The sequence below is a fragment of the Mauremys reevesii genome, linkage group 3, assembly GCF_016161935.1.
Source record: "Mauremys reevesii isolate NIE-2019 linkage group 3, ASM1616193v1, whole genome shotgun sequence".
Lineage (NCBI taxonomy): Eukaryota > Metazoa > Chordata > Testudines > Geoemydidae > Mauremys > Mauremys reevesii.
This window is the reverse complement of record NC_052625.1, coordinates 20,696,913-20,724,777: the sequence shown is the minus strand read 5'-3', so window position 1 is coordinate 20,724,777 and position 27,865 is coordinate 20,696,913. Positions and strand designations below refer to the sequence as shown.

The 27,865-nt window shown below is 43.9% G+C and overlaps 1 protein-coding gene across 1 annotated transcript in view; it reads right to left on the bottom strand.

Moving 5' to 3' along the window:
• The window catches only part of LOC120401307, a 52,449-nt gene extending 47,559 nt beyond the window's left edge, over nucleotides 1–4,890 (bottom strand). Inside the window, exons 1-2 of the mRNA XM_039531100.1 lie at nucleotides 4,829–4,890; nucleotides 177–283 (exon numbers count right to left, since the gene is read on the bottom strand). Coding sequence (XP_039387034.1) covers nucleotides 177–227 — 51 coding nt within the window. The 5' untranslated portion in view covers nucleotides 228–283; nucleotides 4,829–4,890. The remainder of the gene's footprint in view (nucleotides 1–176; nucleotides 284–4,828) is intronic.
• Between the last annotated feature and the right edge of the window lie 22,975 nt (nucleotides 4,891–27,865).

The following is a 27,865-nucleotide window of genomic DNA, read 5'->3' as shown; positions in this document are numbered from 1 at the left end:
ACTGGAAGTCAGTGTAAGACTAGTGGGGGGTGGGGGGAGAAGAGACCCATTTTTTCAAATGAAAATTTACTTTCCACAGAAATTGATCAGATTTACCCAAGAAAGCCTCCTTTCACCATGAGCACGTGGATTTTTAAGACCTGCTGCAAATCACTGCCAAGAAAAAAAAATTATACCTGGTAAGCGCTATCTTGCATCAAGGTGTTTTTCATAGCTTGACTTTTCATACGCTCCGCTCTACTAGCAAAACTCCATGCCCATAGGAAATGATGAAGAGCAATAGCTGAAAACAAAGATCTGTGTGAGCTTTGATGTTGTTGGTAAACATATTTTACGATATTTCAGTGAGATTTTCAGTCACTTATGCACTTTTCAAATCCCATCCAATAATTCTGATGCACAAGGAATTACATGCAATATCCCCATTAAAAATAACAGCAGTAGTATTCATGAGTAGGGCCCTACCAAATTCACAAGCCATTTTGGTCAATTTCACAGTCAGGATTTTAAAAATAATAAATTTAAGCGTGGCATAGTATGGTACTGCTACCCTTACTTCTGCGCTGCTGGTGGGACGTTGCCTTCAGAGCTGGGTGCCTGGACAACAACCACCGCTCTCCAGACACCCAGCTCTGAAGTCAGTACAGAGTAAGAGTAGCAATACCGCGACCCCCTTAAAATAACCTTGCAACTGACCCACAACTCCCTTTTGGGTCAGGACCCCCAATTTGAGAAACGTTGGTCTCCCCTGCAGGGGCGGCAGCTTATATGGGCTTGAGGTGCTCAAGCACCAGGAATATTCAAGGCTGGGGGCTGTGCTCCACCAATAGCTGGAGCTGGGTTTCTCCCCTGCCCCCGCCTCGGAGCTTCCCTGCCTGAAAGAAAACAGCCAGTGACTCTCTCCCTTGTTTGTGCTGCTTCTGCCTAAGGCTATAGAGATCAGCGGCAGGCAGCCTCTTGGAGCACCGGGGGAGGGGAAGAGGGAGAGAGGAGGGGGAAGGAGGCACACACGTGCTTGGGAGCCCTCTCCCCCGCCCCCCGGCACCCACGGGCAGCAGCAGGGGTGAGGAGGCCACACATGATGGCAACCCCCCACTCCGGTACCCACCACAGGGGAGGCGAGTGGGCTTTCTGGATCTGAGAGAGTCCCTAGGAGCATGTGCAGTGACTGGGGTGCAGAGTGAGTGTGCTGCGGGGTGGGGGGGGGGAGAGGAGGGGTCCCTCTCCTGGAGCTTGCTGCTGCCAGTAAGGAGGGGGGAGAGTCCTCTCTGGCCCTAGCCCTGAGGCAGCCTGTCTGCATCCCAAGTTCCTTATCCCCAGCCCTGCCCCACCCCAGAGCCTGCGCCCCCAGCACCCCAACCCTGAGCACTCTCCTGCACTGTGAACCCCTCATCCCCAGCCCCACCCCAGAGCCCTCACTTGAGGGGAAAAACGTGCAACTTAAATTTGGTGGTCAGTTTGGAGCATCATTGTGTTTAGCACAATACTTGATTATTTTACACCCTTTAAAGTATACAGGTGTTACAAAATGGGAATGTTCTTAATGTTTTCTCTGAATACTGTGTGGGTGCCTCAGTTTCCCCTATGCATTTCTCAAGGATCTAGATGGTGGGATAAGGGTGTGTGATTGTTGTAGAGTCCTAGAGTGCCAGTGTGATGCCATCTGCACAGAAAATGGCTGCAACCCTGTCTCCGGGCAACAGATGGCCTGGGTCGCTCTCCTGCAAGGTGCCAACTGAAGGTGTTGGAGAACAAAGAGATCAGGTGGCCTCCTAATGCCTGGAAAAGAGACAGGCCAGAGGAGAGAGCGTCAGTGCCTGTGTGGACTTCCGGGAAGCGCATGGTGCGGAAGGGGATGCAGGGATGCTTTGGTACTACTCCATACAAAGCCAGTCAGGACTCTGGGGGAGCCTCCTCTCTCTGAGCATACCTTCTCCAGGGCAAGAAGCTTCACCTTCCTGGGTCTGACCTCAGAGCATTCAGCATGCCCTTCCACACTGTGCACTTTCCGCAGCGAGTCTGCCCAGGCAGGTCCTGGGGCAACCTGAGGTCCCTGCACCCCAACTCTGCAGTCAGATGTGACTCTCAGCCAGCCGGTAAAACAGAAGGTTTATTAGACGACAGGATCACAGTCTAAAACAAAGCTTGTAGGTACAGAAAACAGCACCCCTCAGTCAGGTCCATCTTGGAGGGTGGGGAGCCTAGACCCAAGTTCTGGGCCTCTCCCCATTTCCCCAGCCAGCTCCAAACTGACACTCCCTCCTCTAGCCTTTGTGTCTCTTCTGGATCTCTTCTGATCTCTTTGTCCCCAGCACCTTCAGTTGGCACCTTGCAGGGGAAACTGAGGCACCCATACAGTATTCAGAGAAAACATTAAGAACATTCCCACTTTGTCACAACAGGTGCAACAAAATATAATACCGTATACTGAAGCAGGCAAGTGCTGCTTCTGACTTTCCACTTTTAGTTGACCTTTGTAATCTTGTGGTGTCGACGCACTGTAGCTTCATTTTATATCGGCTTACAGGGCGAGAGTCGTGGGGGGGAGGCACCACCATTTTGGGCATCACCAAAAATTATACAAACCTGCCGCCTATGCTCCCCTGTGAAATATAGTATAGTATAGGGCAGGGGTCGGCAACCTTTGGCATGAGGCTCGCCAGGGTAAGCACCCTGACAGGCCGGGCCAGTTTGTTCTTACCCCGCCGTGTCGCAGGTTCCAATCGCGATCCCCACTGGCCGGCCGCGGTCCGCCCCCAGGGGGGGGGGGCGGCGGACGCGCGAGCAAGGGATGTGCTGGCCGCAACTTCCCGCCACCCCCATTGGCCCAGAGCGGCGAACTGCAGCCAGTGGAAGCCATGATCGGCCAAACCTGCGGATGCGGCAGATAAACTGGCCCAGCCCGCCAGGGTGCTTATCCTGGCATGCCGTGTGCCAAAGGTTGCTGACCCCAGTATAGGGTAAAAGCACACAAAAGACCAGATTTCACGGTCCGTGACGCATTTTTCATGGCCTTGAATTTGGTATGGCCCTATTCATGAGGTAAATTCTACTACTAGCACACAACTGACCCGGATCTGGAGATGGAGTGCTTCAAATCACAAGTGCACTCAGTGGTTGAGGGGAAGGCAATGTCACCTGTCACTTTGTAGTAGCTCCTTTACCTTAAGACTGACAATGATGGGCTTTTCAGGGAGTCCTAAAGTTTATACAATATAGGGCTTTTAGGGTAGATGCTGTCTCTTGCTTTTTGCACAACGAAAACAACATGTACAAACCACAGAATCAGAGTTTAGAGCACTCTCCTGAGAAGTGGGAGACCCCTATTCAAAGCCTTTGTCCGCCTCTGGCAGAGAGAGGGGAATTGGAGCTGGGTCTTCCACACCCCAGGCGCTTGCTCTAGTCTTCAGGTTAAAAATTACAAGGTAGGCACCACCTCTTCCTCCAGCCATTTTGTGAAGAGTAAGGCAGGCACCAAACTCATTCCCACAAGAAGCAGCTTGGGTGCCTAAGTCACCTGGCTCCAGTTGATTAGATTTCATTTGTGGATTGCTAGCAGAGACAGGCACCTCCCTGCAGCCTGAACTTAGGCGCCTACCTCTGAGAGAGGGGAGGGTCTTAGCGCATATTCCTGTCATTGGCTCCCGACCTAGCCTGTTAGCTTTTGTGGGTCGCATTCTTAGGCACCTCTCTCAACACATGCATTGGCTAGGGAGCCTAGGCCAAACTCAGGCTTTGTGGATCGTAGTGTTGCTCCTGAGAGGTGCCTCCAAGTACACCTACTGTATTGGGCCCCAAGGATACGGTAGGCGCAGGAGCATCCATCCTCCCCTGGTTTGTGGATTGCTTGGAGACTTAGAAGGGAGATGAGCGTCCAGATGCTTGGAGTAAGGCAGTAACATGTGCACGCCTGGAAAAACTTAGATGGCTAGGAAATTTTTACAGTGGACATTTTGGCTCCAAGTGAATTTAGGTTCCTACAGGAATAGGTGGCGGTCGAGCAGGGGTTTTGTGAATCACAGTGGTGCCTAAAATTGGAACTTAGGCACCTATGTACCTTTGTGTATCTGGGCCTTAGTAATTTGCTGAACATCACACAGCAACTCAACTGCAGATTAAGGCATAAGAATCTAGAATTCCAAAGTGTCTGTTCTAATCACTAGATATTTTAGCTTGTTAGTTCTTTGGGGGCAGGAGCTGTCATTTATTATGTGTATGTACTGTGCCTAGTAAAATGAAGCCCCAAGCCAGCTGAGGCTTCTAGGCACTACCATAATATAAGTTAAACAATAGACCCTGCTGCCTCTAGGAATGAAGTGAAAAGACTGGATAGGGTATTAGTATCTTTTCCACAGCCTTTGCTAAAAATTGATTATTAAAATGTTTTGCTTAAATGTTTGACCTTCCTGGCCTGTACAATATCACAAACTGAAATAGACAAGATTTAAATGCCAAAATCCACTGACACTCTGCTGGGAGAACAAAATATATAAAAAAACACTTACAGGACAATCTAAAATATCATTTTAAAATGCTGTAAGGAAAGATTGCTTCAACATCTACTCCTGCTGAAGACACTCACAACAGACTATCTGCCAGGAAGAACACTGATCAAAAATGATGAGCCAAATTCACTGCTGGAGTAAGTGGGTGCAGTATCATTTATTTCGATGGACTTAGCCAATGTTTCTGTAGTTTATAGTTGAGATCAGAGTCATCCCTAGCTATTCTGGGGCCCTACGCAGCCCCCTCCATAGGGGGGGCAGGCCTCAGCGGGGGGGAGGGAGACTGGCTTAGGGGGCAGGGAGGAACCATACCCAGCACTCACCGGTGGCGTGGCTGGGGTCGGGTCCCTGCACTTCCTGCCGCCGGTGCGTGCAGGCCCGGCCCTGCTGCAGTCCTCAGGGGTGGGAAGAGGTGGGACTGGGGCAGAGTAGGGCGGAGGCTTTGGGGAAGGGGAGGAGTGGGAACGGGGCTGGGGCGGAGCGGGGCAGGAAGAGGTGGGGTGGGAGGACTGGGGAAGAGGCGGGGCAGGGGCTGGAGCAGCATGCAGCTGCGCAGGGCACCAGGAAATGTGGTGCCCCAAGTTTCCTGGTGCCCTACGCAGCTGCGTACTTTGCATATGGGTAAGGACGGCCCTGGCTGAGATGACATATGGTACAGACTGTTGGAGGATGAATGAGGTTAAAACACTGACATTATTAGAGTGCTCTCACTGAGAGTAATATATCAGTTTCAGCACATATATATTTATAGACTCGAAACCCAAGAATGTGGCAGCTATTCACTTGAGTCAGTATAGTTTAAAGGAAAAGGTAGGATATTTTTACAATGATAAGAAAAACATATGGCCACTACTGACAGTTTAAGGGACTCTTAGAAAAATTTCCCTCTATCTAATTTGCCTTATAACTACACTAAATCCTACAATAATTGCTCTCATTTAAGTATTTACTGAATCTGGATTCCCTTGATGATTTTTTGTTTGGTTGCTTTTGTGTCTAGAAACCTTCTCTACGCCGGTTTCTAGATAACCCCCTACAGATTCTAGAAAGTGCTTGGCAGATTTCCATAACTGCAGGCAGATGCCTACTGCCCTCTGTAACAGGACCCATTTCACTTCTAAGATTCTATATATTACTAGGGCCCAGATCTGCAAAGGTACTTAGGTCCTTAAACTCCAGATGTAGGCACCGAAGTTCCATTTTTAGGCACCACTGTGATCCATAAAAATCCTGTAGGTGTCTGCATTGCAATTAAACACCTGCAGGTGGCTCAGGTCAGCTGACTTGGGCTCACAGGGCTCAAACTGTGGGGCTGTAAAACTGTGGTGTAGACATTAGGGCTCAGGCTGGAGCCCGGGTTTTGAGACCCTTCCACCTTGTAGCTCCCAGAGCTCAAGCACCAGCCCAAGTCTGAATGTCTACACTGCAATTTTGCAGCCCTGTAGCCCAAGCCTGGAAACCCTGAGTCAGTTAACACAGGCGTTTAATTTCAGTGTAGACATACCCTATATTTCTGCTATAAACGTTTCCCAGCTACCTATATTTCTTCCTCTGCTGCTTCTCTTTAGGCATCCAGATGCCTACCTCACACCTAAGCTCTACTACAATCCACAAACCAGGGGAAGATAGGTGTTCCTTAACCTATCTTTCCCACGGGCCCCCGTCCAGTGTACAGCTTCTGAGCACCCCCAACTTCGCACAAAACAGACATTGTGGGAAAGGGGCAGGTGCTCCCTCATAGCCCAGTGGCTAGGGTACCTGCCCCAAATGTGGGAGCCCCCAGTTCTTTTACCACCTCTAGCAGGTGAGAAGGGATTTCAGCTAGAGCTTTTTACTTCTCAGGTGAGTGCTCCAACTACTGAGCAGCCTGAATTATCTCAATCTCTTTTGTTGAAGCTTTTTCATTTTAACTGAATAATTAAATCTTAATTGGGCCATAGACAGTATGAGAGTCACTCAACACTCCAGTGGAAAGTCCCTATTCTCAGCAGGTAGAGGAAGGAATTGAACTGGGGGATTAGACCTATTTTCTGGGTGAGGGCCCTAACCACTGGGCTACAGGCTAGCAGCGAGGCCTCCCTCCCAGCCATCATGTGTGGAGTTAAGCAAGTGCCTAACTCCGTCTCCCAAGAAACAGCTTAGGTGCCTAAGCCACCTGACTCCAGGAGAGGGGTTCCAGCCGTGAATCGCCTGGACTTCAGCACCTAATTCCATGAGAGGCGTGGGCTTAGCATGCACAAACACACCTCTCATTGGCATCTCCCATTGGCTAGCTGAGACAGCTCCCCTCCTAACATGCTGGTTTTGTGCTCTCAGTCTACCCCTCCCCCCCCATTTATTGTACAGGGAACCTAAGCTTTGTGGATTCCATTGTTATTCCTAGACACCTACAAGTTAAGTGCTGCATCACCTAAATTGCTTTTGGGATCTATGCTTCGCTGTTTGGAGGTATATTTATTCCATACAGGGAACAGCAGGGAGAGCATTCAATATCCTGTCTCTGAGGAGGAGAAAGGACCATAGCTACATGCCTTAAGCACAAGGACTGTAGGGGAACCTGACCTGGAAGGAAGTCTAACTGGACCCAGCTGTGGCTAATTAGGAAATTCCCCAGCATATTATAAGTGTGCTTAGAGATGTTTGGCCTGTGCTCCTCTCTTGGGGGTAGGAAGCAGGTTATGCTAGTTGACACCTCTCCCCAAATATACCACTATAGAAAAGCTATATTTATGGGCACATTTATTAATGCCACTGATAACATAATAACATCTGATGAAGTGGGTTACAGCCCACCAAAGCTTATGCCCAAATAAATTTGTTAGTCTCTAAGGTGCCACGAGGACTCCTCATTGTTTTTGCTGATAACAGAGAGAAGACTAAGAGGGATTTGGGGGGGGGTTGGTGGTTCAGAGTGGGGAAAATGCTAAATATTTGGCTAGGAAATAGAAATCATTCCTTTTAAATAGAGTTCCTAGAATGTAGACAGCCTTCTGGTGAGCTACTCAGTCATGTGTTTGGCAAATTTAACTTAAAAAACACACTGATAAAATCCTTTTGGGTTCCTAATTTAAAACCACCAAAACCTGGCCCTGTTGCCTGCTTGGTATGGGGCCCAGACCTGTTCTGTGGCTATAGTGTGCCTAGCCATCCTAGAAGGGGCCTCACTTCCCCTGGGGCTGCTCTGTGGCTGTCACAATCTGTCCCTTTTGGAGCAGGAGGGCTGCTGAGTCTGTAACTCCCCTGTTAACTCTTGTGACTTTATCACAAATCTCGTGATATTTGGTGTTTTTCTTGAAGCCCCAGCTTCCAGAGTCATGTAATTAGGTGAGGCTATCAGCTCTAATGGGGGGCAGGGGGAAGTCATGGAACAAAGCTTGAAAACTTGACCCCATGAACTCTAAAGTCTCAAAACCAGAAGGCCAATATAAAAAAATCTAAATTGTATTTTTTTAAAAACTGTTACGATTTTTAGGCCAATGTCATCGTGATCCTTGAGAGGTGGGGGTTAGCAATGCTCTAACTCTGCCCCACCTCTCAGCAAGAGGCTGTATGTGCACAGTGCTCCTGATTTGGGGAGTGGTGGCTAATCTCCAAAGCTGGGTAACAGCCTCCTTTAAAGGAGCCATGTGCTCCTTAATCTCCAATTACTCCAGCTGTCACCCAGGAAAGGGTCAGAAATTATCAGGGTTTAAAAGGAATCACGAGAAGGGATGACATAAACCCAAACTATGGCCTCTGCCCATAAAAGGAAACAAGACTATCTAGAGAAAGGACCACTAGTGTGGGGATCTGACTGCTGCTTATCTTTCTCTGCCATGGCAGCTTAACAGAGTTGCTGTAGTAACCCCAGGGGCACTGCATGGAGAATAGGGAGTGAGTGACAGGCTGAGCTGGTATTGGGAGGAGCCAACACTCTTCTCTGAGGGATTCCGGCTGCTCTACACTTCTCCCAAACTGTTCAGAATTAGTGAGGCTAATGTAGAGCTGGGTTATATGGCAGTAAATCCTTGCAAAATTCTACTTGCCCAGCCTGTCCAGACTGATTTTTGTTTTAATGAGTAAGTGAAATATTAACTTTTCACTACCACAATGGTAAGGATGGATGGGTGACTTCTGCCTGAATGAAAAATCTCATCACAATTTTGCCAGGCTGATGTACCTCCCTATTCTCATGGAATCACTGGCTAGGACAGGGGTAGGCAACCTATGGCACGTGTGCCGCAGGCGGCACGTGAGCTGATTTTCAGTGGCACTCACACTGTCTGGGTCCTGACCACCGATCCGGGGAGGCTCTGCATTTTAATTTAATTTTAAATGAAGCATCTTAAACATTTTAAAAACCTTACTTACTTTACATACAACAATAGTTTAGTTATATATTATAGACTTATAGAAAGAGACCTTCTAAAAACGTTCAAATGTATTACTGGTACACAAAACCTTAAATTAGAGTGAATAAATGAAGACTCGGCACACCGCTTCTGAAAGGTTGCCAACCCCTGGGCTAGGATTTAGCCCTCTGGCTGCAGGAAGTCTCTTGTTTGTCTTTAACTGGGTAGTGAAATGCTTGATTTTACCTATTAGGTAGGGTTTAGGAAGCTGGGGGACTGGTACCACAGCAAACTATGGCTTGTCTGACTACTGACAGGGTGGCCTATTATATGAAATGTGTTTCTAGCAGACTAATGTCTATGTTACAAAAAATATAACCACAACTGCAGTGATACTAATTAGCCTGCAAAGAGGCAAAGGACTGAATGAACATGGAGGCTGAACTGCCCACTCAGAGACTATTCATTCTGGGTCAGGACTGAGGTACATTGGCAAGGCAATATGGTGAAACTTACACTGCGGCTACTCTGCTCTATCTGTTGTGTGGGTCAAACTGGCACCATTCACAACACTAAAAGTCACTCTAAAAACACCTGAAATATACTTTGTACACACTTGTAAGTCAAAATGCTCCTGAGTAAAATATGATCACTCCTGTATGAACATGTTTTCAGATAAATCAGAGTAATTTTGTTTTCCACCCTAGTTATAAACCCCTGTGCTCTGGTGGTTATAACAGAAAGGCTGACAGACTTTACTACTGCCAAACGAATGGCATCACTATTATATGATACTAATACAATAAGACTGAAACTTGATAACAGTCTGACTTTCATGCATTCAAATGAGAATACTGTTACTGCCATGTACATCTAACTTAAAATACCAACAGTTAAATTGACAATTTCCTCTTCATTTGTATGGAAAGCGCCACAAAAAATGCTTCACGTGAGAAGAAGCACAGGTCTATTTATAGCCAAAGCAGCTGTTTTTTACACTCCAGGTCATGGCCTCAGGGCTGCGCCAACTCCTGTTTGTGCTTGAATAGCCTGTGTACGGAGTTACCTTGTGATGGACTGAAATGTGCAGCCTCTTTCCCAAACAGCTAAATTGTTGGGTTATTTTTTTTCACTTTGTACAAACACCTTTTATATGAACACAGCTTTAATGCTGACCTTTTACCATTTGGACAGGGTCTGTTGCCTCTCTGGTAGGATCAGAGTTTCAGACTCTGTCTTGGCTTGCTTTGAAAAACAAAAAGTACAGAAGAAGCTTTTCACCATCTAGTCCACAGCTGCTTTCCCCTCCATATCCTTCCTGAAACTCACATTAAACTAAACAAACCATACAATAAGCAAACACCTCCAGCTAAAGCTAGTTCATCCAGAAAATAGCCCAGCTCCTCATGTATCTACTGATATGCATGCTACAGGATTCTGCTCTAATCACCAATAGCTACAGCAAACATTTTCTATTACTTCTGCTTGTGTAGTTACCAGTGTATAACAACACTGCAATGAACACCTTTCTATAGCCATTCTGCACCAAACACATGCTTTGAAATCCTTAGATGGAGGACACTGAAAAGGCAAAGCACTGTGCACTGTTATTAATAAAATGCAATATCTATGTTAATGTAAATGTCCATTAATACTTTTAAAGAAAGTCTAAAACATGAATATAGTTTGCATGTGAATATTTAAAATATTTCCACTGTAAAGAGGATCTATAAAAATGCTGAAAACTAGGTCTGCCATTGCAATATTAACTTTTTTTCATTTTCTCTTTATTTGTTCTCAAACATGAAAAAGCTAATATATTATTTTTAAAAGAATTTTATTAGCACATTAAAACATTTACTCTAACAAGAATTCACATCCTGGAACAATCTTAACTGAGAAGTTCCATATTTTTGCACACTTAAATTTTCATAACTGTAATGTTCTTTCATAGCTATTTTTACATGTTGGAAACAAATTAACAAACGTTTTTGTAAGAAAGTATAAGAGATGTATATATAAACCTTGAATTTAGTTTCATGGTTACTTATTTCTCTTTGAAGCAATTTCATTCACTGTTGCCTTTCTGAAACCCCTGTCCTGACACCAGTGTCATCCCTATATTGAGAACCAACAGATATTAGGGGCTTTGATTTCTCCTCCACTGAGAAGCTGACCTGCAGTGACATAGATTCTAAATTTAACTTGTTTTATTTACACACACACACACCAGTCCTGGAACAAAGGTGGTCAAACAGCATGCAGGGCAATCCCTTCCTTCTGGAATTTTAATCCAACATCAGTGCCCAGTTCCCAGGAAGCAACTTTGACTCAAGAATAGACTCTAATCAGAGACCAAAGAAGAGAACAAATCCTCATGCTGCTCACACAGCTCCCTCTCCAAGGACCACTGCCTCTACACAGTACCCTGCATAACCCAAAATGAACAATAATACAGCATATCTTCCAAGTCAAAACATTCACCCACATGTTAAGGAAAAAATCTTGGAAGACTGTAACACTGCCAGTTGGTGATGCCTGCTATAACAATAAGTTATTAAATTCCATGGGTCAAATCCTGTCCCAAAATGAAATGGGATTGCATTGAATATGTTGGGAAAGAATGTGGCCCTGTTTGTGATGTATTTTTCACACACTGGACCAACCATGCACGTTCAGCATGAATTACTTGTTTTATATTAAGGGACACTAGAAGTCTAAATACTAAGATGGGTGAACTTGACTGGCTGGCTTTAATTGAGGATACTGATATAATAGGCATCATGGAAACTTGGTGGAATGAGGATAATCAATGGGACACAGTAATACCAGGGTACAAAATACATAGGAATGACAGAAGGTCACATGGTGGGGGAGTGGCACTATATATGAAAGAAAGAATAGGGTCAAATAAAGTAAAAATCTTAAATGAATCAAACTGTACCATAGGATCTCTATGGACAGACAGTCCATGCTTGAACAATAACAGTATGGCAGTAGAAATATACTACTGACCACCTGACCAGCCTGGTGACAGTGACTGTGAAATGCTCAGATAGATTAGAGAGATTACAAAGGCAGAAAACCCAATAATAAAGAGGAATTTCAACTACCCTCATATTGATTGGGTATATGTCATTTCAGAAAGGGATGCAGAGATAAAATTTCTCAACCAATTAATGATTGCTTTTGGAGCAGTTTTTCCTGAAATCTACAAGAAGAGAGACAATTCTTGATTTAGTCCTAAATGGAGCATAGGATCTGTCCAAGAGGTGAATATAGCTGAACCACTTGGTAATAGCGACCATAATGTAATTAAATGGAACATCCTTGGGGGAGCGATACCAAAGAAACCCACCACAGTAACATTTAACTTCAAAAGGGGAACTACACAAAAATGAGGAAGCTAGTTAAACAAAAAATAAAAGGAACAGTCACAAGGGTGAAATGCCTGCGAACTGCATGGAGACTACAGTAACTCCTCACTTAAAGTCGTCCCAGTTAACGTTGTTTTGTTGTTACGTTGCTGATCAATTAGAGAAAATGCTCATTTAAAGTTGTGCAATGCTTCCTTATAAAGTTGTTTGGCAGCCGCCTGCTTTGTCCACTGCTTGCAGAAAGAGCAGCCCGTTGGAGTTAGCGGGTGGGGGCTTGGAACCAGGGTGAACCGGCGGCCCCTCTATCAGCTCCCCACTCCCCTAAGTTCCCTGTACAGCAGCCACCCAGCAGGCTATCAATTGCCGGCAGTTCAGCTGTCCCTCCCCCCACTGCCATGTGCTGCTCCTGCCCTCTGCCTTGGAGCTACTCCCAGGAGCCTCCTGCTTGCTGTGCAGGGGCGGAGGAGAGGGGGGCAAATATCAGGGTGTTCCCTTCCCCTCTTCTCCTGCTCCCCGCTTACCCCATCTCCATAGAGCGGGGGGACTAACAACAGGGCTCAGGACGGAGGGAGCTTGCAGGCAGCAGCTGCTGTCTCAACTTCCTGATCTACTTGGAGTGGAGTCAGCGTACTTAAAGGGACAATGCGCATCTCTCTCTCACTCAGGGTGTGTGTCTCTGTCTGCCATGCTGTCTCTCCTCCCTCCATTCATGCTGCCTTGTAGGGTATGAGGCTACATAAACAACGTGTTAACCCTTGAGGGCTCAGCCAAGTTCTAGTTCATCATTTAGCAGTAAGGCATTCCCTGGGAAATATCGCACCCTCTGACTCCACCACTTCAACCAAGCTTCACAATCATCATTGCTATGTACAGTATTAAATTGTTTGTTTAAAACATATACTGTGTGTGTATATACATATATATAATATAGTCTTTTGTCTGGTGAAATTTTTTTTCCCCCATTTACATTCATTCTTATGGGGAAAATGGATTAGCTTAACATTGTTTTGCTTAAAGTCGCATTTCTCAGGAACATAACTACAACGTTAAGCGAGGAGTTACTGTACTTAAAAATACTATAATAGAGGCTCAAATTAAATGTATACCCCAAATTTTAAAAAAACAACTGTAAGAAGACAAAAAAGTGCCATCAGGGCTAAACTGTTAAGAGGCGAGAAGAGATCCTTTAAAAACTGGAAGTCAAAAACTAATGACTAAAATACAGAAAGGAGCATAAATTCTGGCAAATCAAGTGTAAAGTATAATTAGGCAGGCCAAAAAAGAATTAGAAAAGTATCTAGCAAAAGATATAGAAATGAACAGCAAAAAAAAAAATTAAATACATCAGAAGTAGGAAGCCTGACAAGGAGTCAGTGAGGCCTCTGGACAATAAACATGTTAAAGGAACGCTCAAGGAAGACACAGTCATTGCAGACAAGCTAAATTAATTCTTTGCATCAGTTTTCTCTGCAGAAGATGTGAGGGAGATCCCCACACTCAAGGCATTCTTTTTCTGTGACAAATCTGAGGAACTTTCACAGATTGAGATGTCAGAGATGGTTTAGGACCAAATTGATAAATTAAACTGTAATAAGTCACCAGGACCAGATGGTATCACCCAAAAGTTCTGAAGGAACTCAAATGTGAAACTGCAGAACTCCTAACTGTGGTATGCAACCTATCACTTAAATCAGCCTATATACCAGATGACTGGAGGATAGCTAACATAAATCCAATTTTTAAAAAAGGTTTCAGAGGCGATCCTGGCAATTACAGGCCAGTAAACCTAACTTCAGTACCAGGCAAAGTGGTTGAAATTATAGTAAAGAACAGAATTACCAGACACATAGATAAACACAATATGTTGGGGCAGAGTCAACACTGGTAAGGTATGATTTCCCTTTACAAAAGCAATCTATTAGAATTCTTTGACGGTGTCAAGAAGAATGTGGACAAGGGTGATCCAGTCGATAATGTCAACTTTCAGAAAGCCTTTGACAAGGTCCTTTACCAAAGGCTCTTAAGCAAACTAATCAAGCAAACTAAGCATTCATAGTATCAGAGAGAAGGTCTTCTCATGGATCAGTAACTGGTTAAAAGATAGGAAACAAAGAGTAGGAGTAAGTGGTCAGTTTTCACAATGGAGAGGGATAAATACCTTGGTCCCCTAAGCAGGAGCACCATCAGCTTTTCTGCTGCCCTAGGCGGTGGAAGGTCCCGCCCCTGAAATACTACTCCCGACAGAGGCGGCAGAAGGTCCCGCCCCCAAAATGCCGCTGACGACAGGCGGCCGAAGATCCGGCCGCCGTGGTTGCCACCCCCCAAATGTTAGTGCCTTAGGCAACCGCCTAGGTCGCCTAATGGGTTGCGCCAGCCCTGCCCTGTAAGGATCTGTACTGGGACCTGTACTGTTCAACATATTCATAAATGATCTGGAAAAGGGGCTGAACAGTGAAAAGGCAAAATTTGCACGCAAAACAATTACTCGAGATAGTTAAGTCCAAAAATGATCAGGGGTATGAAACAGCTTCCATAAGATTAAAAAGACTGGAACTATCCATCTTATAAAGGAGACCATTGAGGGGGGACATGGTAGAAGTCTATAAAATCATGAATTCTATGGAGAAAGTGAATAGGAAAGTGTTATTTATTAGGACTGTCAAGCAATTTAAAAAATGAATCATGATTAATCATACAATTAAAAAAATGAATTGTGATTAATTTCACTGTTAAACAATAACAGAATACCATTTAAATATTTTGGATGTTTTCTACATTTTCAAATATATTGATTTCAATTACAACACAGAATACATAGTGTACAGTGCTCACTTTGTATTTATTTTTTATTACAAGTTGTGACGAAGTGGGAATGTTCTTAATGTTTACTCTGAATACTGTGTGTGGGTGCCTCAGTTTCCCCATATGCATTTCTTAGGTATCTAGGTGGGGGGATCAGGGTTTATGATTATTGCAGAGCCCACAAGGCCCCTGTGATGCTGTCTGCACAGAGAATGGCCAACACTCTGTCTCCTGGCAACTAATGGCCTGGGCCTCTCCACTAAAAAGGTGCCAACTAAAGGCCAGAGAGGAGGGGCTGGAGAGTCTCAGTTTGGAGCTGGCTGGAAAAATGGAGGGTAGCCCAGACGGGGCTCTGGCCTCCCTGGGCCCCCCCCCCCCAAGATGGACCTAACTAAGGGGGTCCTGTTGTCTGTACCTGCAAGACCTGTCTTGGACTGTGTTCCTGTCATCTAAATAAACCTTGTTTTACTGGCTGGCTGAGAGTCATGGTGAATCGCAGGAAGCTGAGGATGCAGGGCCTTGTCTCTCCCAAACTCTGTGACACAAGTGTTTGCACTGTAAAAACCCCCAAAAGAAATAGTATTTTTCAATTCACCTAATACAAGTACTGTAGTGCAATCTCTTTATCATGAAAGTTGAACTTTCAAATGTAGAATTATGTACAAAATAACCTGCATTCAAAAATAAAACAATGTAAAATTTTAAAGCCTGTCCACTCAGTCCTGCTTCTTGTTCAGCCAATCACTCAGACAGACAAGTTTTTGTTTACAATGTCACCTGAAAGTGAGAACAAGCGTTCGCATGGCATGGTTGTAGCCGGCGTCACAAGATATTTACGTGCCAGATGCGCTAAAGATTCATATGTCCCTTCATGCTTCAACCACTTCAACCACTATTCCAGGAGACATGCGTCCATGCTGATAACGGGTTCTGCTCGATAACAATCCAAAGCAACGCAGACTGACACATGTTCATTTTCATTATCTGAGTCAGATGCCACCAGCAGAAGGTTGATTTTCTTTTTTGGTGGTTGGGTTTTGTAGTTTCCGCATCGGAGTGAAAGCATGCTCCACACCTCATCCCTCTCAGATTTTGGAAGGCACTTCAGATTCTTAAAACTTGGCTAGTGCTGTAGCTATCTTTAGAAATCTCACATTGGTACCTTCTTTGCGTTTTGTGAAATCTGCAGTGCAAGTGTTCTTAAAATGAACAACATGTGCTGGGGTCATTATCCGAGACAGCTATAACATGAAATATATGGCAGAATGCGTATAAAACAGAACAGAGAACATACAATTCTCCCCCAAGGAGTTCAGTCACAAATTTAATTAACACATTATTTTTTTAACAAGCGTCATCAGCATGAAAGCATGTCCTCTGGAATGGTGGCCAAAGCATGAAGGGGCATACGAATGTTTAGCATATCTGGCACGTAAATACCTTGCAATGCCAGCTACAAAAGTGTCATGCAAATGCCTGTTCTCACTTTCTGGTGACACTGTAAATAAGAAGAGGGCATCTTTGTCTCCTGTAAATGTAAACAAACTTGTTTGTCTTCGCTATTGGCTGAACAAGAAGTAGGACTGAATGGACTTGTAGGCTCTGAAGTTTTTACAGGGTTTTTTTTTTAGTCCAGTTATGTAACAAAAAAAATCTACATTTGTGAGTTGCACTTTCACGACAAAGAGATTGCACTACAGTACTTGTATGAGGCAAACTGAAAAATACTATTTCTTTTGTTTATCATTTTACAGTGCAAATATTTGTAATAAAAATAATATACACTTTGATTTCAATTACAACACAGAATTCAATATATATGAAAATGTAGAAAAATATCCAAAATATTTAAAAATGTCAATTGGTATTCTATTGTTTAACAATGCGATTAAAACTGTGATTAATCCGGATCCGGAGCTGAGACTGGTAATGCCTTCAGGCGTACCTTCAAAAGGCCTGTGTGGCCCCACTGAAATATCTATGAGAGCCCAACTGGGAGACTGAGGTAGAAGAGAGGGGTTGTTGTCATTTGTAACCGTTTCCCTTTCTTTTGTAGGGCTCCTGCCTGGGAGGTGCCACAAACCTGGGAGGCTGCTGGAGTCTGATGTGCTTCCTGGAGGCTGGCAGCATGTAAAGGCCTAAGGAACAAAGGGTGGCCCTCAAGTCCTTCAAGTCCATCTGCTCAGAAAACAGTAAGGAGCCTTCAAAGGGAAGGTCCTGGATGAACTGCTGAACCTCATGAGGAAGGCCAGATGATTGAAGCCATGAACAGCACCTCATGGTGACTGCTGATGCCATGGTCCTGGCTGCTGAGTTGGCCGCGTCCAGAGCCACCTGAAGGGAGGTCCTGGCCACAGTCTTGTAATCCCTAAGATGCCCGCAAATTCCTGCCTCAATTCCTGTGGGAGGGAGACTTTAAATTTGCACAGCAAGTCCCACAGATTAAAATCACATCTCCTCTAGGAAAGCCAGCTGGCTGGAGATACATAGTTGGAGACTGCCCGTCAAATAAACTTTCGATCCAAAAAGTTCCAATCTTTTAGCTTCTTTATTTTTGGGGTAGCACTCAACTGTCACTGTCTCTCCCGCTCATTTGCCACACACACTACCCAGGATCCCTGCGGGTGCGAGTAAAGGTAGTCAAACCCGCTTGCTGGGACATAGTATTTCTTCTCTCCCTCTTTGAGGAAGAAAAGAAGGGGTCTGCCACAGTGTCTTAACGTGATCCAACATTGCTTTGTTTATAAGTAAGGCCACTCTGGAGGAGGCAGCAGCCTCCAGACCCAAGTTTGCCGTGACCCTTTTCAGGAGGTCCTGGTAGGCCCTGAAGTTGTCTTGAGGGAGCAGGGTACTAGGGCCTGCAACTGCCTCATCCAGAAGGAGGAGGCCAATGATGGGAGAGGGAATCCCTCCTCTTCTCTGCTATCACTATGTCCATTGTGACCATCTCCTGGACGTCAGCAGAAGTTGGAGTCCAGCGCCAGATGAGAAGAGGCAGTAACCCACCTACCTGATACCACTGAGTATGAGTGGTGGGAAGGGGGTCCCAGTACTGGGAGAAACCCTCAAGGGTTCCAGTACTGCCACTGCATCGGCCAGTGGCCCTGTGGCCAGGCGACGGCAAGAAGGCCAGTATCAAAGTTTGGAGGCCCAGAGGCTGGGTACTGGTAGGTCTTCGATGGAGTGAAGGATTTCCCCTCATGACTCCGAAGAAGATTCTTCCCTTGGAGACCATGATGGTGCAGTACCCACTTCTACCACCAGGCGGTACCGAGAGATTGGGGACCAGTATCAAAATGGTGCATTATTAGCATGGAGGACTTGCCTCTGGATGGTGCCGCCATGGTCACTACCAGGATGGAGCTTGCTGGACCTTGTTCCCTTCTGACCCCAGTCACCTTAGCCAGCGGGAGTCCTTGAGGGGTCAGCAAGATCAGGAAGGACACCACCTAAAAGGCTTCCAGTGTCAAGGGGATCAGCAAATGTCTGGCCCCATAGCTGCTCCCGGGAGTTGGTGGTGGTCCCATACCAGAGTCGGCGCTCTAGCAGGAGTCTGTAGCGCCATCAGTGGCTCTGGGGAGGACAACTGGTCCGACATGGGTCTCACTACACCAGTCCCTCCCCACTTGTCTCTCTTCATCACTGGAGAACATCCTCTGTCAATGCACTGTTTCTTATGTTTCTTGTTCGGCACTGGAGATGGAGAACAGTGCCAGGAAGAACACAGTGCCAGGGGAGCGCTCCAAATGGATGCCAAAGTACTTAGCACCAATTCGGAGTGGCTCAGCTCCAAGACTGGTCTGATGGCCACCTCCATAAGAATGGCTTTCAGCCGAATATCCCTGTCCTTTCTGGTATGGGGTTTGAAGTCCCTGCAGATCTAGCACTTCTCTTTAACATGAGACTCCCCCCAAACACTTTAGACACCTAGTGTGTGGGTCACTAACTGGCATCAGCTTGCCACAAGAGGCATACGGCTTGAAGCCCAGGGCATGCCCAACCCCTGGGGCAAAAAGTCCCTTGATGACAGGGACAATCATTAACACTACTATATACACTAACTCTGGAAACTATACTGAATATGAACAGAGAAAGTCCAACCACTGAGAAAGAACCATCAAGAAGCCACAGTAAGAACCACCGTTTCCACAATCATCATGGTCGCGCAGTAAGAAGGAACTGAGAGGGTGTGAGGCCGGTTGACCCCCCTGATACTGGCACATATGCACACGGCTCCAGAGGGCACCTCAGCCAGTCCTACAGATACCACTGAGGGAAAAATCTCCAGCAACTGTGCATGCGGCGTGCGGCGAGCAAGCACTCGAAGAAGAAGAATTAACACATTGTGTATTGTTACTTATCTATGTAAAAATGCCCTGGTTATTAATAAAGATACCTTGATTCCTACTTTGCTGGTCTAAACACACAGTTGACTGCTGGGATTTTAAACAAATTTAGTTAAATTGGTGCAGTTTTGTGTGTCAATACTTTAAGCGATTTAAATCTGAATTACAATTTACAGGTGCAAGCTAAACAGATATAACTAGTTTTGAACAGATTTGTGTGTCCACACAGTTTTGCACCAGTGTAACTAAACTGATAAATTAAATCACTGCAAGTTTGTGCATAGACAAGCCTGAAGCATACTCACCCTAAAGATGGATCTTTCAAAACAAAACAAAGAAAAAATTCAGGAATTTCAACTCCCTTCACTATGCAAACAAGTTGGGTCAGGTCCTCAGCCTCTCTTCCAGACGTTTTTTGCTCTACTATTCAGATAGTGCAAAGTAGCTGCAAAGTTGCCCTAATGTGGCAACTGAAGACTCTTCTGGTGTAGGGGAATCTCCAGCAAGCATAAAACTGGCATAGCCAGTGTCATCTGGCCCTCTGGCATTGAGGACCTGTCAGGGGTGTGGAACGATTACTATTGGCTGCCCTCAAGCTCTGATAAATTACAGCATAGACTGAAACAGTCTCGACACCAGCCCCAGGATTGAAAGAGCAGAAAGGTGTCTGAGAGCCAACTTTTCACACCTTCCCCCTCCAGTCCTACGTTGGTTCTGAGCATAGCTCTGCCAGATCCCAGGATCTAGCCCTGAGGTTTGTAAGATGAGTCTAATCATCATACAGCTCAACAAAGACTTCATAAATCTTTTTCTTCTCTTCTTTACTTTCTCACCCTTTCCCAAAGCCATAACAAAATGTTTGGCTCCTCTCTGACTGCAGACTGCCAAGTTCTATAAACTGACCAAAAGGCTGGCAATCGGAATGCAGAAGTCTAGTTATGATATCCATAGCTTAATGTCTATTTTTATATATAAAATTAGCATGAACATTTGAGAATATGTTACTATACTGCATTTTTTTTAAATAAGAGAAATTATCTAAATTCCCTTTAAAGATTCAGACTCTCCCTCAGGTAATTTATAGCACATGAAACAGACTTTAAAACAGACTTTTCTCCTGACACTGTGGAATTTGCAAGTCAGTATGCTGCATATAAAAGAGTAGAATAAATTAGTCTGTTCTTATCCTACTGCTTTTGTTATTTCTCTCAGCTGACAGAGATCTGCCAAGCGCCTGGTGTTTCATTAGTGCTATAGTGCTGCTCACTTATTGTTCTAAAGGCAACATACTTTAAATCTATTTAGCAGTATGTCTTTTAAAAAAAGGGGCACAAAATCTAGTGTTGGGTTCAGGATAATTATAGGAGATACAGGTGGTGCAAGTATCCTCTTACACAGCATTTCTGATTGTATGACAGTAGAGAAAACTTAAACTTTACTTACATTGGACTTAAGGAAACTTCCCTAGTGAGCTATTCCTATTGCATCCTGGAACTATAGTAAATACCCAATATAGACAAATTTGGCTAAGCTGGCAAAGGAAGATATAATCACACTTGCCTGTGCCAGCTAAACCCATTATACCTGAATGATGTTCAACCTTCTTTAGAGGGAAATTAATGTTTCTACCTCTGCCCTCTGTCAGGTTTCTGCCAGAGTAACAATTTCATTGTGCACTGGTCCCTTATAGACACTTTATTGCTGACATCTTCTCTAGAAAGCTGCTGCATTAGCTGACTCTCCTGGCATGCTATGTATCCCTTTCCTGGCAATGCCATCCGCTTTCTGTGTTGTATCAGTCCCTGCTGCTATGCCATGCCCCAAGAGTTGCATTACAGCAAAACAAATGAAACTCAGTCCCCTGGTGAAGTTTCCATCCCAAGGGAATTATACCGTCATTTACATTGGCACAAGCAGCCTGTGAATCTAGCCCAGTGTTTTCAGCATATCACAACAGAAATTCTTTTATCCCAGGAATGTTAGAAAATGTATTGGGTTCATCTCAGATATTCAAAAGACTGATTATACTGGTCCAAATTATACAGTGTGAAACTCAGCCCTCTGGAAAGGGCCAGTAAAAGCTGTATGCCCCACTTCAGTCCCACTCGCGCCTTAGAACTGTCAATTTCACCTGCAATACTTACTCAAGCAAAATTCTCATTAAAATTAGGTCATGTTTACATATAAACAGCTGGATTTGCCCCATTATAAACAAATTCCCACGCCTGGAAAAAATTATCATGATTTAATTTTGTAATGGAAACTGTTATCTAAAAATACAGATTTAGTACCACAAATAGGACTATCATGCACCCTTTACATGCATGCAACTCCTATTGGGAGTTTTGACTGTGTGAAGACTGCAGGAGTCAGCTTGTGTTTGTGCTAAAATTTAATCTCATGAAACATGTTTTCAGGTTGAGAAATGTATTACTGAGTGGTTTAGTTTGTCCTTTGCCCTTGTCTGATGTTGAATAATATTCCATAGTGCAAGGGGATTTCTTAACCCAGAGAGGATTTTATTTGGAGATCAGCTTTCCATTTTTCCACACAGGAATTTTTCATGTTATCAAATTCATTTGTAGCTGCCAGAGAACAGACTCAGCACATTAATGTGGTAGTTGGTTGATCCTGTTGAGCCTATTTCAAATCCCAACAAAGCCAGACTGAGGATTTATGTGTTTTGTAGAGGGTTATACATATGCAACTAGATTTTTCAGTTAAGTAGGACCCAAAAAGTAGAGAAGAGGGCAGACGTTTCTCCTACTTGAGAACATAAAAATAAACAATGAGAATGAGGCTATTCCTTCTATGAAGGTTAATTATTTTTGTGGCATATGTAGCATGTGCCAGTTATAACTTATTTTCTGTGTATTGCATCTTTAAATGAAGCCTATTTTTTCATCTCAAAGTTATGTGGCCAATGCTGCTTGAGAATAGTTTTGTCCCACCTGTCTATGAGCATAGTCCAGGCACAAAAGTGACATGAGACCCCGTGAAGTTGATCTGCAAGCACAGTGGAGAGCCATCTCCTAGGATTTCAATGAAAGCACAACGATTCCATCATGACTGCATCAGCGAACTGGTCTCTGGCTCTCAGCAAGTACTGCCAGAACATCCTCCACTGCCTCCGCTTAGCTGCCTCAGCGGTCTGCTCACTGCTTTATAGAAACTTCAGCAGAAACTTTTGCTGAGCAATGGGCAAGAGCTAACTGGTCACCCTGGCCACCATTCTGATAAAAGCACTAGCCAACAGCACGGGCACCAGGAGACTTACAGGAATATGACCTCATTTCCTACAATTCCCCGGGTCTCCCTGAAGCTTTCCAAGCTCTCTCAAAAGCCACAGCTTCAGGAAGCTATTTTGGGAACTTAGGGAGAGGTACCCAAATGCCAGTGCAATTGCAAAGGTATAATGCAGCACCAGGGTGGTCATGGGACAGAACTGTACTTGACCTGAACTTCAAACAGCATGGCTTGAATGGAGACACGGCACTGTAGGTATTTACATCAGTGTTTTCCCACGACTTCCAAAGACAAGGCCTTATGGAGGAGTACCTCTGTCATGGTGATCTTACTTTTGCGGTTTATAGCAGCGTGATTACCTGCTCCTGCCCTTCGGGGCTTAAAACAGCCCAGGAGAGGGCTGTGGCTGGGGCAAGAAGCCTGGGCTGATTGTGAGAAAGCAGGGTCAGCTGTGGCCAGGTCCCAATCAGGCCCAGCTGGCCCCTGTAAGAGGCAGTGAACCAGGAGCCCAGTCAGTCTCCCTCTGTTTGTAGAGGGAGAAGGGCCTGGCTGCAGGGAGCTAGACATGGGGCACCTGGGTGAAGCAGGGCTGGGGAAAGGCAGAGGAGCTGGGGAGCTCCTGCCTGGAAAGCCCCAGGCTGTGGCCTAGCATAAGGCCAAGAGGTACTGGGGGTTGCAGGGGGCAGCCCAGGGGTAGGCAAAGCAGGTCCAAACCCCTTTGCCTATGATAAGTGGCTGATACTGCAGTCTGCCCCAGTGAATGGGGGCTAGATGGAGACTGGGCAGTAGCCTTATACTGAGGCAAAGTTGGGATAGTGGGTTGGGGGTTCCCCAGGGAGGGGAGACCCAGATTGGTGGGGTACTGCCAGGGGGCAGCACCCCAGTTAAAAGGGCACCGGGGTCCAGGAAGGGACACAGGGGCCAAGAGGACAGGTGGATCAGCGGCCTGCAGAGGGCGCTCCTGGCTGGAAGTGAGCTAATTCCCAGGAGTCAACAGCAGGAGGCACCGTAGGGGTGAGTCCGCACGTCTACAGGTTGTATTGTCATTCTTGTAATATTAAATGTAAAATTAAGGCCATTCATACTGAATGTATATGGCTGTGCTTTGCATATGGAAAAGCATACAAAATTTGGCAACAAAGAGCTTGAAGAAAACAAGTAAGCTGAGAAGAGATCTCTTGGTTAAAAAGAAGAAAAAACATAAGGAAAGGAAAATGGCCACCTACAGAAATATGGGAGGTTTCTAGTTTTAAAGAAGAACAATTTGAATCAGGTTTTCAGATAACAGTGCAGTATTTTCTACATATGCTGTAGAAGACAGTTGGGAAGGAAAAAATACCAGGTTTTCCAATATTGGTGGGACATTGGCAATACACTAAACAAATCATTACAGATTCAAGAATCGGATATAAAAGCTTTCATTACTGTTTTTCGCTTATGATTTTTCTTTAATAACTGAAAACTCTTGTTACAGGTTACAACCTTTCAAAATGGAGCCATCTCACATTTATCACACCATACTGAAAGGCTGGACATGCATCCTTAGATCTGGTTATTTCGCCATACAATATGACTCTTTGTTGCTATTTCCGATAAATCAGACATAATTTATTTGATACTGTGTATATTTGTAACAAATTCTACATATAATCTAATTATGCAATTTGGCTTCCCCAGTTTTTCAGTTATTTAACCCTTTCTAGTTTTAGTCCAGGAATCAAGTTATTTTTCCTTGCACCGTACTCAGTGCTATGAGGTTCTCTCTGGAAGGTGTCAAGCCAAACTGAAATGAACTGCATATTATAGGTGAACTCAAACTACAGCCACAGTCAATAAGTATTTTTAAAACCTACATTCTCCTGTCACTGTAATATAGTTTTATGTTAAACTATTTCAGTGATTTTTCCAATTCCTTCGCCATGGCACGTAGATAATCCATTGAATCATCCAGAATTTTTTAAAAAATGAAAACAGACCTATATGACACTAGTACTGAATTAAAGCCATATGGACAAAATCTACCCTCTGGTACTTCAGTAGGGTTTGGCAGGTGTAATTGAAGGCAGAATTTAGCCCAGAAAGTTTAACAAAAAATTAGAATATCTGGAGTGAAATCCTAGCCCTACTGAGGTCAATTGAAAAACTTCCATTGACTTCAACGGGGCCAGGATTTCACCCTGGGTCTTCTTAAAAAATGTCCAGCTGTAATGCATTCCTGTTCACCAAGCACTCAAACTCGCAATTTGCTGAGCACATCTACATGCATCGCTGGACTGGAGACAGAGTGCTTCTGCACCTTGCAAGATCAAGCCCTGTTTAAGCTTTAGCAACACAGTAAAGTGTGCACACAGTATCCAGCATTTCTCACTAATCACATTTCACTTAACTTAGACTGACACATCAGTTTCCAAACTCCACACGTAATTTATACAGCCTGTTTCTGTAGTAAAAACATCAGATTCACAAATAGTTTCTGTTTGAGGCATTGCATGAACAAAACACAAAGGCCCTGATCCTCAGCACAATGCTAGGGGGCACAAAGCAGTCTTAACATGGCTCAAGATCTGACCTAGATCTGCAGTGCTGGCCACAATCATACAGAGGACACTAGACTGGTTGGACCAGAAATGTGATTCAGTATGGCTGTTCCTATGTCTGTTTTCCGCACTCTTACATTTAATTCATGTTAATTATTTCTAGAAAGAGAATTCATTATCATATATCTTAATTATCAAGACACATATATGCACTAGCATCCTCAGGCAGCACACAATCCTACTGCCCTTGTCCTGCCCTTCCCAGTCATCTCTTTGTTGTCCTCCCTTGCTGTTGTCATCGATCTAAAGTAAACTTCTGGGCAGGGAAGCAGCCATTACAAAATTATCACTCATTAATTTTATAGCTCAAAAGCCTGAAAGGCACCTTACAAGAAGACATAGTCCTTGCCCCAAAGACCATACAATCTTATTCATTTCTCAATATTAATACTGAAAAATATTACTGCACATGAAATAAATGTCTGGTTCAATATCAGTTGTGAGAGGAAGGAAAGCTACATCTACTGTTTATGCAAAAGCTCTAAGAACATGTATTAGGGCACTATGATTTTTTAAAGTAATTTAAAGGACAAAGTGAACATCCCTATTTAGGGAAATTTATGGGACAGATCCTCAGCAGACATAAGTTGTCATAGCCCAATGACTTCAACTATGCTACAGCAATTTACACAAGTTGAGGAGGATCTGGCACTATATGCCTTTGTTCCCTTCTAATATAAACAGAATGAGCTGTAATCAAAGGTAATCTCTTTTTATTTCCGTTAAAAAGAGAGATCAGCATTTCCGGCCTTTCATCTTTTTCAGATGCTTTTCCAGAGGTTTGATTTTGTTCAGCACATAATTGCATTGTTTTATAATGAGATCTAAAATTCTGGTTCACTGTGAAAACTTCACTGATCAAAGACTGTTTGCAGTATAGTACAACATTGGTACCATGGAAGCACACGGTTAAAATTATTGTGCTCTGAAATCTATTGATAATTCTGATGGCCATAATAAAACACTTGTAGAATTAACACTGTAACACAAGAGCTATCAACAGAATTGAATTAACTACCCTATGAAAATGTAAGAGTCCAAAATACAAAATAAATATGGAATATGAATATGATGTGCATATTATTAAAACTGTTTAACTTGATTATACATGCAGTTTAAATGATATTTTCTTTCATGACTGCCTATAGCAGAAGTTTAAAATTACCCATGCAAGTTAAACATACAGTAGTCTTTATTTATTATTAATAGTAGGACTAAAATAACAAAATATTTCACTTCTACAGCATTTTATAGACAAGGTTTTCAAGGCATTTACAAACATTAATCAATGAAGCCTCACAAGGAGATAATAATAAGGTATCAAAATGTTAATGCCAAAATTTTCAAAAGCAATTCAGAATGTCTCATTTTGGGGGTGCCTAGCTTTAGACATCCGGGATCTGATTTTTATAGATGCTAAAAATATACAGCCCTAGTTTAAGCAACTGGCAGATACTCAGCATCTCTAAAACACAAACTCTGAGTGTTCAAGGTTGGACAATCAAAATTACAGGACACTTCTGAAAATTTGTGTCACAGTGACTTGTACATGTTCACACTGCTAATCAGTGGCAGAGCAAGAAAGAGACTTCAGAATTCCTGATTCCCAGCTGGGTGCTCTAAACACTAGACTATTCTGCCTCCATTCCAAAAAGCTAACAAAAAAAGTATATCTACTATACTATTAGCATGCAGAGGAGCAACATACCCATTATTATTTCAACTACTTTAATTCACCTGAAATGTAGTTTTGTGTGACTCACTATAATGAAAAATGCTTTTCATAATGCACCATTTTATAATCGGAGAATAGTGTTCCTCTATAGTGATTGCAACCTTTCAGCAGATGGCATTTAGCTACAACCCAGCAGGATGTTCAATAACATATAAAATTACCTTGTTTGCTTCAGTGCCTTTTTTCTTATGAAATGTTGGTGCTATCCAGAAGGCCACCGCCAGAGTTCTATAAAAAATGTAATACTCGACATTAAACTAGGACAAATTATATTGCCTGCCAAGCAGCCTGAGACTAAGAAAAAATCATATTTGCATGATGAAAATTTCCAAACAAAACCAAAAATGAGTGTCATTAAACTATCACCATTGTTTAGAAAGAGTGAAAAGTTTGGAAAGCAGACTCATAGCCCTAGACTCACTAGGAGCCTGATCCTAAAACCACTGAAGTCAACAGTCCTATTTACCTCATCGGGCTTTGGATCAGGCCTTATAAGAATTACGATGACTAGAGAGTCCTGGGAACAGACTTTGAATCAGATGCCAGGTAAACGTTACCAAGTTTCATTGTTCTGGGGATGTCCTATCAGCTCTATGGGTCTGTTGAGAAGAGTATACAGAGGCCTGACCAGCGTCCAGAGCAATACTGTCCTTAGCTTTTAGAGGGTGAATCTATTAAGTGCATCACCGGGAATTCCTTGTTTGTGTATGGCACCCATCTAACTATAACATACCCACTGAGGCATGCCACTTTGTTTTGTTTATAACAAAATTCAGTCAACCTAAGCAAGTGCAACAATGATTATGTAACTCACGTGTGATATGCTAATTTTTGCAGTTATATGGGCACTTTTTCATGCATAGATCTCAAAGCACTTTGCAAAGGAGAGTAGGTATTGTTATTCCATCTTGTGGAGGGGGAAACTG